We start from the raw sequence: 13,289 nt of genomic DNA on the forward strand, positions 1-13,289 counted from the left end.
CTCACTCTCTCTCTCTCTCTCTCTCTCTCTCTCTCTCTCCAGACACTTGCTCTGTATCATATTTGTGAGATTATTATTATTAGTAGTTGTAGTAGTAGTAGCAGTAGTAGTAGTAGTAGTAGTAGTAGAAGTAGTTAATGAAACTAATGAATACTGCTTCCAGTTTCTCAGTGGGTAGTAGTAGTAGTAGTAGTAGTAGTAGTAGTAGTTAATGAAATTAATGAATACCGCTTCCAGTTTCTCAATGGGTTCTCTAGACTAGAGGGTTTGATCTTGAAATATTGGTAAACACCGGAGACAGGCAAAGTTACAGTAGAGGGAATGTATATAAAGATAAAGGGTGAAGGTAATGTAGCTAGGTGCCTAGGAGCTCTGCAAAGAACCTAACATACCATCTAAGTATGAAAGGAAATGCCCTATGAAGGTAAGCGGAATCAATGGAAACTGGGTTCATTTGCTGAAAAAACTACGAAGCTTTCATTTTTAAAGAATTAATAAAATAAATTCACCCAAAAGGATGCATATTTATGAAGAATGATCCATGTCTTTTTCTGCAGGGATGGCTCAGAATGGACATCGAGGAGTGATCCATGCGTGAGGTGCCAGTGCCAGGGGGGAACCGTTGAGTGCCATGATAAAAAGGACAGTTGCAATCCGCAGTGCAGTCACCCGGCAAAGCCCCCAGGACAATGCTGTCCAATGTGCGATAACTGCCTTTACTTTGACCAGGAGTACACGAATGGGTTGACTTTCAGGTCTCCTAGGCACGAGAGTGATTGTTATGAGTGTGCTTGCAAGGTGAGCTATATTTGTTTTCAACGATTTTGTCAAGGATAATCCTGTATTAATCTTCAAAACTGCCAACATTTTATCTCTGATGACATATCGAGTTGCAATCATAATTGGTATTTTATTGATCTAGTCACAAATTGGTGTAATTGAATTGGAAACTTCACAAAATAAGAATAATTTTTCATTCTTTCTCTTATTCTCTCCTCTCTCTGCACAGAATGGCAATGTGCAATGCTACAAAAAACATTGTCCAGCCCTAAACTGCGTCGTTACCGTATTGGTGACCACTGAATGTTGTCCAAAATGCCTTGACCACCCAGTGTCAGCGACAACCCAAATCCCTCCACAGGCTGCCAAAACAAATCCCCCTCTTGTTGGTAATCCTTCTATTCATGATTCTAATTCTTTCCTTCCTACTGCAATTCCAACAATTTTCTCTGCCTATGCTTCCCCCCATTTACCAACTTCTTCTTCTTCTTCTTCTCTATGCGAATCGTGCCGGCACACTTCTTGTTTGATCGAAGGCATAAATTATGAAATAGACGAATCCTTTGTACATCCAATTAATCCATGCCAGCAGTGTACGTGTTTGGTAAGCAATATTATTAATATTGGTGCTTAATGCACGTTATGTATACAGTGCACAGTGCACGAATAGCTAAGACAATAAGAATGAAACTAAATCCTGAAAATATATATTAGAAAGAGTTACTTTTATCAGAATTTGACATTATTTTATATATGTAAATATAGTCCATAGAGTTCTGATGGTCTGAAATAACTTCCCATATCTTAGGTAAAGCAAACATAACAGCTAATTAATCAATAATTTTTCTCTGAAGGAATCTGGAATCACCTGCAGTCAAGTGCTTTGTCCAGGGACACCGTGCACTCACCCGCCTAGACCTGCTGATGCTTGCTGTTCAACCTGTCAAGACTGCTATTTCACCCAGATGATATACCCAAACGGCATCAGCTTTATCCACGAGGATGATCCCTGCCAAAAATGCTTGTGCAAGGTAGGTTTCCAGGGGAATATTCACTGTAATAGGCTTTCAGAGTAAATGAGGATATCTGGCTTTTAGAAGTTACGTTTTGGGTGAATTGCGTCGTTTTTTTTTTTTTTTTTTTTTTTTTTTTCAGCATCTATTAGATATATTTTATTGAAATGAAGTGCAATATATTGATTATCAAGTCATTTTTGGGACTAGCCACATAGGATATTCCTTTTATTTATAATCAGTTTGAAGGAAAAGTCCAGCTTCACTAGAAAAGTGGCATAGTTGACAAAGCTTCTGTTGATTTTGTATCGTTTCTGGCATTCATCAATTGTAATAAAATTACTAACCTGTACATTGTGTTTTTGCATTCATATCCGTAGCTGAAATGATACTTTTCACCCAGTTTGAAAGAAAAGTCTAATTTGACTTCGAGAAGTTTTTGTGTTTTGGATAATTCTGGATTGTTTGTAACATAGCCTACTCTTTTGCAATTGTTAAGTGTTGCAGTTTTGTTTTCATTTTCACGATTATATGTCTGGTTAATACATTATACACAATTTTTGTTTTTGCTACACTGGCCTAGTTTGCAATTATACTTTATTCCAATGAAATTTTATTGATATTGTATGTATAACTTTAGTAGTATCTGAATTAATATGCTATAACTAATTTGAGTGAAAAATTAATTTTGACCCCAAAAACCTGTGGTGTTATAGTCTGACGTGTTAGAAAAAAATTGATTGCAAACATTGCTGTAATAAAAGAACATTTTTAATGCACACCAACGTTGTAATTATTTTAGTAAGTGGCCCATAAAACAGGCAGATTAATTGTTTTGTACATTTAGCATTAATTTCAATTGCAAGCATGAAAATATATTTCAATGTTGCAATCATGTTTGTGACAAGCGGTATTAAAAAAGTTCACACCCAGTTTGAAAGTAGAGTCCACATTGTTCCCTAAAGAGACTTGTAAAACTATATTTGATTAATGGTAAAATTTGCTGAGTTTGAAATTTCTGTATTGCAGTTAAAGTTTCCAACCAAAATTCTGAATTTGACCTTCCCAAAAAATGCACTTGGGTATATTTTTTAGGATAAATTTTGCACAGATTTCATGATTTCTTTATCGCATGTGAATTTGGGTTCATTATTGATTGCATTTATATGTGTGATTATGTACAAAAAAATAGTTTTAAAATTTTGAATTAAAAACTATTTTGACCATAGCAAATGCTCATTATAGGTTTTGCACATTTTTCATTACTTTAACCTCCCAAAGTAATTCAAATCCCAGTATGAAGAAAAAGTCCAATTTGCCCCCAAAATGCAAGGGATTTATATAGTAATATGTTTGGCCAAATTTAAGCTACTTTAGAGAACTAATCCCTATTTTTTCACCTTTTAAATGACAGGACGGAAATGTGATGTGCGAAACCATCAGGTGTCCCAAACTCGAATGCCCAGACCCAAAACCAATGGATGGTGTCTGCTGTCCCATCTGCTTCCAACCCAAAAAGTGTCGGTTTCTGGACCGTTTTTATAACTATCATGAGATATTTACACATCCACAGGATCATTGCCAGGAATGCAGGTAAAGGAAATAGCTGTCTCTTAGTGTTTTATAATCATCAACATAGCTATCACACCAAACAGCCAACCATTAAAGCAGTTTTTATTGGCATTAGCCAAGTTAGTGTTGTCCAAATTAAGAGACAATGAGCATGATTGGAGAATACGGTTTATGATCCGGGTATTTTCTCCAAATTTGCAGGACTGGTCAGTTTTTAGGCCCAATTTAATTAGATTGTTGCTTGTTCTGTTGACTCCAGCTCTAGCTCTGTTGAGGGCACACCAGCCATGTCGGGGAAGTAGTGCCCCATCAGCAATTTCTTCAGTGGGGTCCTGTACTGCGTTATTGGGGTGTAGTCTCCTGTCTGAGTCCCTCCATTGGTCCATTCTGTCATTCTGTACTTGTATTTGGACTGGCAGTCCCTCCAGAGTGGCAAACATCTTTCTTCACCTAAGTGTACTTAGATGTAATGGGTGCCTGGAGTTAAAGATATGTTTCCTCTAAAGTTTTTGTTGTATGCCTCCTGATTTCTGGGGGGGTCGGTGTGCAAGTTTGTAGAGGTTGTTAGTGGGAATGGGACGAAGTGTCCTTTGATTGTCAAGCATAGGGTCTATTTTCTGGCATGCGAAGATCAAATCCACACTGGTGCACTGTACTTGCCTGGTACATAGCACAGAGCCAAAGCAGTTGTTCTTAACGTGTGAGCATTGGCTCCCCACTTGGTTACTGCTAGTTATTTTAGCTGGGTATTGCGAGAGCCAACCTTCCCTCGAAGCTTTTGGAGATGGGTGGAAAATGATGCAGAGTTCTATCTAGTGTTACCCCTAGGTACACTGAAAACTGGTGAAGATTATGATGAAAGAGAAATAACCCTCAATAATTTACTGCAGTTATCATAGGAGAAATTGGTCTGCCATTTACTTTCTTTACTATCAGGAAAACATTTCTCTATACTGTTTTGTGAGGTAAATAGTCCTCAGTCTTTTACTTTTTTATCATGAGAAAGGGTCCTCTTTCTCTGTATGTTATTCTTTTGTTATTGTGAGGGTAATAGGCCTTTGTCGTTACTTTCTTTACTGTAAAGAAAATAGGTGTCAGAGTCGTTATTTTGTTATTGTAACGGATATAGTCCTCAGTCTTACTTTTGTAATAGTTGAAAAAATAGTTCTCTGTCTTTACTTTTCTTTACGGTAAAGGGAATGGTTCTCTGCATTTTTGGTTAATATTGGGAAAATAGTCCTTGTTACTTTTCCTTTAGTTAGTGTAATGAAAATTTGTTCCTATGCAAATACAAACCCAAATCATTTATATGGTTTACTCTTTTGCTGTTTTGTTACAACCAAAATTTTAGAAGTCCTTTGGGTTTGGCAATATTACATAGTTGCCCTCTATTCTCACATGCGCTGGGTAGGTACGTCAGACCCTGCGGCTTAGTCCTTACTTTACTCGTTTGCTGTGTCGTTCAGATAACTGCTGTCCCCACTGTGCTTTTGTGCCTTTTCTTTCACTGCTTTGTGATTGTGTTCCTCAAGTTTGTATGAGAATCTGTTCTGACCTTGAAGGTTGCACTTGTGATACCTTTGAGTCAGGGGAGGTAGATCCCCATCATTTGTGTTCAGGGTTTTTGGTAAGAGATACTCAATGAAGTTCCTTTATGAATTTTGTAGGGAATAGTCGTCTTCCCGATGGGAGAAATATGATAGTAGTCATGAGAAGGCTAAAAGGGATCCTTCCCCTTCTGCTTCTTCCTCTAAAGAGGGCAAGAAGCATAACCCTTCTCTTCCGAGTACTGAATCTTCCCTGTTCAATCCTTTGTTATCAGAGTTCCCGGAGGCTCCAGTAACAAAGGATGGCGCCCGTATGTTCAAACAGGAGTTTGTAGATGTGTTATCTCTGAATGTGCTTAATGAGGCAGAGAATATGCATATTGATTACAATCCTTTTGCTTCAGCACTGAATTGGCTAGAACAGGATTCTTTGCTGGAACCAATAATATCACAAGATTTTGTGAACCCCAACCGGTCCCCGTCCCCACCAATCAGTGTGTTGGGCTCGGGGGGACAATTATTTATTTCATATATAGGAGAGCAAGGAGATTTCTCCTCCATAGTTCAGGAGGTTTCTCCAATTAAGTTAGACCATCTGTCCCCTAAACGCATGCTGACAGTCTTTGCACCATTGAGCAAATGGGCATCGTGTATCTCCAACTCCTATGACTGGAAGAGTTATACTATTCACCGGTGAGATCCCATAGTGAGTCAGGCCTCCAAGTAACACCTGAATGCCCTTAAGGTAAGTTTTCTCCTGGAAAGGAAGCAACTAATCTTTTGTTTTGAACAGTATCGGTGCTTCTGGATTCCTCAAGAGGAAGCACAGTCTCATCTTCTCATAGAATGAAAAAGTTTTTCTTTTTGAGATCATCATATAAAGAACAAACTTGGTCCTATAAACCCAGTGCGCATGTGAATCTTTCCCTGCGTCTGCAGATGCACGAGCAACCCTTGTGTTCTTTTCCCAAAACAGGTACAAAAAAAGGCCTACTAACTATGGCTCGAAATAGAAACTTGCAATCAGGGTTGTGAGCACCGTTTGAACACTGCGAGAAGCTCTCATCCCTCTGTTAGCATATCAGCTGAACATGCCCGCACACAAAATATGGTTCCACCATTTTATGACTATCAACAACGTGCTCAGGCATATATGAAACAAACTAGCCATAGTCTAGAATAGATAGATACATCTAGAGACAAAAATAATAAATCTGAGTATACTGTAGGTCAAATCCTGAAATAGAAATGTTTCAGGTCTACAGGTGAAACTGCTGAATCGGCATGAAAAAAAAAGTGCTTCAGAACTGTATCTGCCATTTCCAGTGTTAATCCCCTTTTTGTCTATCGAGAGTTACCATCGCTCAAGAGCCAGAGGACAGATTCTTCCCCAGATATTCTGCTTACAGAGGACAGTCTTGGTAGGATAAGCCTGACGGATGGAGATTATCACTACAGTACAGTATTTTGTTTCAGAGAGAAACAAAACCTTCTCTCTCATCTCAATCTTATTATGATCACACAATTTTACAGTCATTCTTCCCCCTTAGCTTCTATACAGTACATATATTATACTAGGAGCAAGGTAAGAGAGGAAGGATAGCCAGAAGAGGGTTAAACCCCCTTAGCTCCTATACAGTACATATAGTACAGTATACTAGGAGCAAGGTAAGAGAGGAAGGATACCCAGAAGAGGGTTAAAAACCATAAAGATTTCCGATAACAGGACCATTAGGGCCGAGATCTACAGTAGAGTAAGATCCCCGAATCGGACAATATCATTGAGTACTCCCCAGAACAAAGGGCTGAGGCAACAGCAGAATCATCTGGTGTCGTTCCCTTAGTGGTACTGTTGTCGGAAGCAGGGCTAGGCATCTCACTTAAGTTAATGAGCCTTATTCATTGGATTGATGGACTTAGGTGAACCACCTCATGCCCAAGTAATGGGAAGGCAATGCACAATTGATGGATTCTTTCCAGAATCTCAAAAATACTTGCCACATATTTGATGTCCCTCTTTTGAGTCAGGCTAAGGACACCATGAACCTTATTAACAAACTGATTTCTGGTGTGGAGAACACACTCATATCTAGTCAATCATTGAGATTACTACTTCCTGCCTTATCTCAACGAAGAAAGTTCTACATGGACACACCTTAGTCCCCTTCTGATTTACCCGGACATTCCAAACTTGAAACCAGCCAATTCTAATGGGAATTTAATGCACCTTCTTTTTCTTCTGCCCCAAAGCTGCAAAATATGGAGGCAGCAGCTATGTCTGCTTTTAAGGCTTGCTCCCTGGCTGGACCATTGGTCAGCAGCAGTTACCTACTTTGCAGTATCAGAAATTCTAATAATTTCCAAAACAAGGAAGCAATATGAAGACCTCATCCACTCAGGGGCAAAAGCATTGGAGTTTGTACTCCACCAAATGGTTTTTATCTGGGGCAATTGTGTATTAAACAGGAGAGACACAGTAATAGCAAAGATTGCCAGGCATTTGATACGATTTGTAGGAATTTCTTAAATCTGAGGAACTCTAATATCACAGAGTCAATTTTTTTTTTCCCAGCAGAAATAGCAGCAGCAGTGGAGAAATGTGAAAGGCTAGCCAGACGTAGCTCCTGGGAAGAGCTGCAGCATGTAGATTCTTGGCTCCCTCTTAGAAAATGCAAAGGCCAACCCTCTTGGAAAAAAAAAAAAAAAAGCTCCTAAACATTGTCTGCTACCAGAATCCGACAATATCCAGCAGTATAAAAGACCATTCTAATTCCTTTGCCAAGGAGGCCATCTTTCCTGCCATATGAATCAAGGACACCAGGCCCCCCCTGTTAGGAATGGTAGATTTCCAAATTTACCAACTGTAGGGGGAAGCTGCTGGACAAGGTGACAGTCCTTCAAGGCAGATCGCTGTTTTGTAGAAGTTCTTTGCTCAGTGTATCGCATCCCGTTCATGAGCTGTTGCCCTCCACTAACTCGTGCTCCAATGACCCTATCATCATATTTGATAAGGTCTCATAAAGATCTCCTTTTAGAGAAGGAGGTATTACAGATGGTGGGGAAGGACCCAATAGGGAATTCTTGGGTAGGTCTCCAGATTACATTGGCAACCTATTCCTAGTGAAGAAATTGACTGGAGGCTTGTCATAGACCTTTCCTGCTTTTTAACCACTTTGTACACCAAGATGGAAACCCCCAGCACAGTAATACAGGCCATCAAAAAGAACTTCTTCCTACTGACCATAGACCTTCAAGACTTGTACTTTCAGATCCTAGTCCATCCAAGACCAAGGAAGTGCCTGCATTTTATTTTCTGAGAAAAAACTTGTCAGTTCAAGTATTGTGCTTTGGCCTGTCAACAGCCCCACAGGTATATTCACTCTTCTATTTACTCTAGTCTTCTCGTTGGGGACATGTCATGGGAATAAGGCTCCTGCAATACCTAAATGACTGTTTTCTACTGGCAGAGTCAAGATCTCTGCTTATCTGCCACAGAGAGCTTCTCGAATTTTGCCATGATTTTGGAATCCAGCTAAATTACGAGAAGTAGAGACTCTCGACCTTCCATGTCGTCAACTGTACTTGGGCATGGCCATGGCCATAGACTCGATCCAAGCCAGAGTATTTCCATCTATAGACAGACTCCATGGATTGAGACAGATTGCAACACCTTTTCTTAAGAAAAAATTGTCTATCTCTGGTCAAGGCTACTCGGTCACCTCGCCTACCTAGAGAAACTGGTACCCTTATAGAGGATACATCTTCACTTGGTACAGTAGGCACTAAAGACCCAATGGTTGCAGACATCAGATTCTCCATCAGCTCTCTTGAAAATCACTCAAAGTTGTAAAAACAAGTCTCTCGTGGTGGTTAAAGGAGGAGAGCCTGTTAGCCAGATGACATTACAGGTTCTAACTCCAGACATCCTATTTTTTTTTAGATGCTTCTCACCAAGGATGAGGAGCCCATTTAAGTAAGGAACAGGTCTCTGAAATATGGTCAAAGGAGGACAAGTCATTCCACATAAACTGCTGTACCTGGAACTAAAGGTAGCATACCTAGCATTACTCCACTTTTACTGTCTTATCAAAGGTCACTCAGTAGTGTTGATGAGCGACAGCACAATTGAAGTGACTTGGGTCAACTAGTAGGGTAGCTTGGTTTCCCACCACCTATGCCAGTTGGCAGTAGGGATGCAACACTGGGCACGAGTGAATGCCATTCATCTCTCAACCCACTTCCTCCCTGGGAAAAAAGAATGTAATGGCAGACAATATGAGCTGACCAGGGGTGATAAATTGTTCAAACTGGTCTTTAAATTGTCTAGTTGCAAAGTCTCTCCTGACTTGTGGGGTTCCTTAATCATAGACATGTTTGCCATCCAACTAAACAACAAATTGTTGTACCAATGTATTGTTTGCAGGCTTTGGATCCAGTAGCAGTTATGGAAGATTTTTTTTCCAACACAGCTAGGATAGGAAGGACATCGATGCCTTTCCCCTATACTGCCTAATTCATCAGGTTCAGAATAAATTGAGGATGTCGGAAAACCTAAGATTAAAGCTAGTCACACCGAGGTGGCCACAGGTGGATTCGTACCTGGACCTTCTAGATCTTCTCATAAAAGTTCCAAGAGAACTTTTAAATTGGTCAAATCTTCTACGTCAACTTTACATTAAAAAGTTTCATGAAACGGCTCAATGCCTGTTTTCACAACTGGGAGTTACCGAGCACCATCTTCAAAAGAAAGGTTCTTCAAGACCAACTGTGGAGCAACTTTCAGGATACCTTCGGAAGTCCTCCGTAGAGGTCTGCCAGTCTGTCAGGCAAAGCAGTGACTTTTCTGTGGTTTGTTCGTAGGCCACTTTACCACTGATTGTGGACTTTAGTTTTTCTGCAGAAGGAAAAACTTCTCTCATTCACAGTGGTAAAAGGCTATCACTCAGCCTTGAGCCAGGACTTCAGACTTTAGGGACTTGACATCTCCTTGTGGGAACTCTTGGCTTTGATAAGAAGCTTCAAACAGTCTTACCACCTCAGGAACTCTAACCCCTCTTCAGGAGTGTGTTAAAGGTTCTAAGGTCCCTAAAGTTAGCACCTTACAAACCACTCCGCAAAGCAACAGGCAGAGAGCTGACATAGAAAAGTGTTCCTATTAGCTCTAGCATCATTAAAGAGAGTGAGCAAGTTACATGGTCTCTCATTTAGTATCACATTCCAGGGTGTGGAAATATCTATACAGTATTTTTAATTTGTCCCAGAATTCAAAGCCAGACACAAAATCTATCAATTAATGATAACTATTTTGACTCCTTTATGACTTTAGGAATCAGGGAGGTAACTGATGATCCAGACAGTTTGTTAATTTGTCTTTTAAAGGCTCTCTGCTTGTATCTTAAAAAGACTACACCTTTTTGTCCTCACATCTATAACTTGTTCGTAAGTACAGGTCAAAACAAGAAGGGAGTAATCAAGAACACCATTTTTTTTTTGGTTACGAGAGACAACTATGAGAGCAAACAAATCTTTGGGAGAAGTGTCTACTATGGTCCCTACCGAAGCTCATGACATAGTGGTATATCATGTCATCATAATTTTCAGCATATTTGTGGTACGAGACTAGAATGAATGGTGCCTTTCTCTCTTTGAATCCTCCCTTCCTTGGGAGTATCTATGCTGATGACCACTTATGTAGGTAAGAAACCACTCTGACATATATATGTTATATTTATAATGATAAAAGTTACTTTTACAAAAACCCAAACTTATCGAGTTGAGTCTCTTCCACTTACCTCAAATCATTGAGGCTGACATAATGATCTTGCCTCTCATCCAAACTAGTCATAGTAGTTGATATTTTCTTTTTGGGTCAAGGGTGAGACAGATGCCCTAACATTGTCACCAAGAGATTTATTACCACCTATAGGAAGACTTCCACATAAATTACAAGGGTCTGTACTGGTTTTGCTAGGAGAAAACTCTTTTTTAAGCAATTTGTATTTTTTCTAGCTATACAAACCCGAGTCATTTATTTATGTTTCACATATCATTCACCATGCCATTCTTAACTAAGACTAAAGTGGTGACTGAACTGCAGGCTCAGATGTGCTTACAAATTGGGAATGGAGGTAATCATACCATGTTGCCAGACCCACAGAACTTCTAAAGTTTTGGTCGTAGCAATAGAGTATACTGTACCATATAAATGATGAGGGTTTTTTATTCGCATAGGAAAAATACAAATTACTAAAATAGATTGTAGTATTTCTATGTATTATTATTTATCATTATAAGTGTAATGTTCCTCAATCTCCTACTTTCTTTACTGTTGGGGAAATACTCTTCTGTATAGTTCTTTTGTGTTTATTGAGGAATTAGTCCTTAGTATTTTTTCCTCTTATTTACTGTAATGGAAATATATCTATGTATTGTTATTTGCTATTGTCAGGTCAATAGTCCTCAGTCCTTTACTTTTGTTATGATGGGGGAAAAGTCCTCTTTCTTTACTGTCAGGGAAATTGTTGCTTAGTTGTTAGTCTTACTCTTGATATTATTGGGGGTAAATCGTCCTCTTGTGTTTTACTTTGTTTACTGTTATGGAGATAGTTAGATGTCTTTTACTTTATTCATTGTGAGAGGAATGGTTGTCTGTCTTTGACTTTGTGTGCTGTTAGTGAAATGGTTATCTGTTCTTTTGCTTTGTTTGCTGTTAGGGAAATGGTTATCTGTCGTTTGCTTTGTTTGCTGTTAGGGAAATGGTTATCTGTCTTTTGCTTTGTTTGCTGTTAGGGAAATGGTTCTGTCTTTTGCTGTGTGTGCTGTTAGGGAAATAGTTGCTTTGTTTACTGTTAGGGAAATGGTTATGTCTTTTACATTGTTTCCTGGAGGTTATTTATACTTGCATGGCGTATTGGCTCCTCCACGTTAACCAGTTTTTCCAACTTTTTTTTCTATAGTGTATGGGTTTGATCAATTGCTTTATTTATATTTTTGTACATGCTTTTGTTAATTTAGTTTTTAAGTATGATGTATCTTTTTATTACCATTAATTCTTATGCTGTCTAGAGACATTGATCAAAATTCGGGACCAGTACGTCCTAGATTTTGTCAATGTTGTCTTCTATACAGTATAGCATGCAATATTCCTGGTCTTCATGCAAATATTCAAGACCTTACGCTTGCGTCCAGACAGTATGATATTCTTTTGTGCTCAGAAACTTTGATTTCTAATATGAGATGCTCACCTGAGCTCCTTTTAAGTGGTTTTAAGAATCAGTAATTTTTAAACGGGATGCCATTCCTAGGGCCGGGGGAATGGCGGTGTATATAAGGACCAAGTAAACTATTTCTCATAAGTCCTGCTATGAATGTGAATGTCATGAGATTCAAGTAATAAAAATTTGTGGCAGGCATAACAACTTCTAATTGTGTTCGATCTCCCGGAATCCAGACATGGATGATTCTATCTTAGATTGCCTTTTTACCATTATGAATAAGATACAAGATGATGATAGAAAGGCCTCTTTTTCTCTTTGTTGATGATTTCAATGGTTACCATAGAGAGTTGTTAAATTCTATTCCTCCTGCTGAACTACTCCCGGGTCTGATGACTGCTTGGATCTCCTATACACAGACTCCCCTGGCGTTTTAACAAGTAAGGGTAAGGTTGGTTCTCCAGTTGTGACATCTGATCATACCTTGATTTCATTAATACTGAAGACTGAGCAGCCTGACCCTGATTTATCATAGTGTACTCATGTAAAATTTATATGAAATATCAAGCAGCCTGGAATATGATTTTGAGTTATCTTTTGTGCTTGAATTTGTCACAATTGTATTGTAATGTTTATCCTGTTGTCCCTTTTAATGAGAATCTAGTCAACGTAATTGACAGGTGTATCCCTTCTCATTTGCTTAGGTACTGAATGAAAGTCAAACCATGGTTCCATGATGATTGTAGATGTACTTATTTGGAGAAGCAGGAGGCCTATCATTGGAAGGATAACAGATCAGATTTGACTTAGAATAACGATACTCGGCTTAGAGCTTTTACTCGTAGAGTTTATGCTTCAACTGAAAAGGAATAATATGTAACCATAAAAGAAACCCTTTCTGCTACAACCCAGGAACATAAGTGGTTGGCTACCTTTAAATCTGCACTCTTTGGTGTAGATGCAACTGTTCCTTCTTAATTTAAAGATGGCTTTATTATTCACTGTTCATAGGAAAAAGACAACCAGTTTGGCTGATAACTCAAAGATGCCTTTGTTACTCACTGTCCACAGGAAAAGGCAACCCTTTTGGCTGATGGGTTTGCTTATGTGTTTGACAGTAAGCAGAGTATAAGAAACTTGATCTTCCTCATTTCTGTTTTCCT

At 39.0% G+C, this 13,289-nt stretch overlaps 1 protein-coding gene across 1 annotated transcript in view; it reads left to right on the forward strand.

The window, feature by feature from the left end:
• LOC137647282 (zonadhesin-like) overlaps positions 1-13,289 on the forward strand; it is a 106,492-nt gene that overhangs the window by 16,550 nt on the left and 76,653 nt on the right. The window contains exons 15-18 of the mRNA XM_068380678.1: positions 558-798; positions 1,010-1,384; positions 1,635-1,811; positions 3,208-3,386. Of these exons, the coding sequence (XP_068236779.1) occupies positions 558-798; positions 1,010-1,384; positions 1,635-1,811; positions 3,208-3,386 (972 nt within the window). The remainder of the gene's footprint in view (positions 1-557; positions 799-1,009; positions 1,385-1,634; positions 1,812-3,207; positions 3,387-13,289) is intronic.

Source organism: Palaemon carinicauda, chromosome 9 (genome assembly GCF_036898095.1).
Source record: "Palaemon carinicauda isolate YSFRI2023 chromosome 9, ASM3689809v2, whole genome shotgun sequence".
Taxonomy (NCBI): domain Eukaryota; kingdom Metazoa; phylum Arthropoda; class Malacostraca; order Decapoda; family Palaemonidae; genus Palaemon; species Palaemon carinicauda.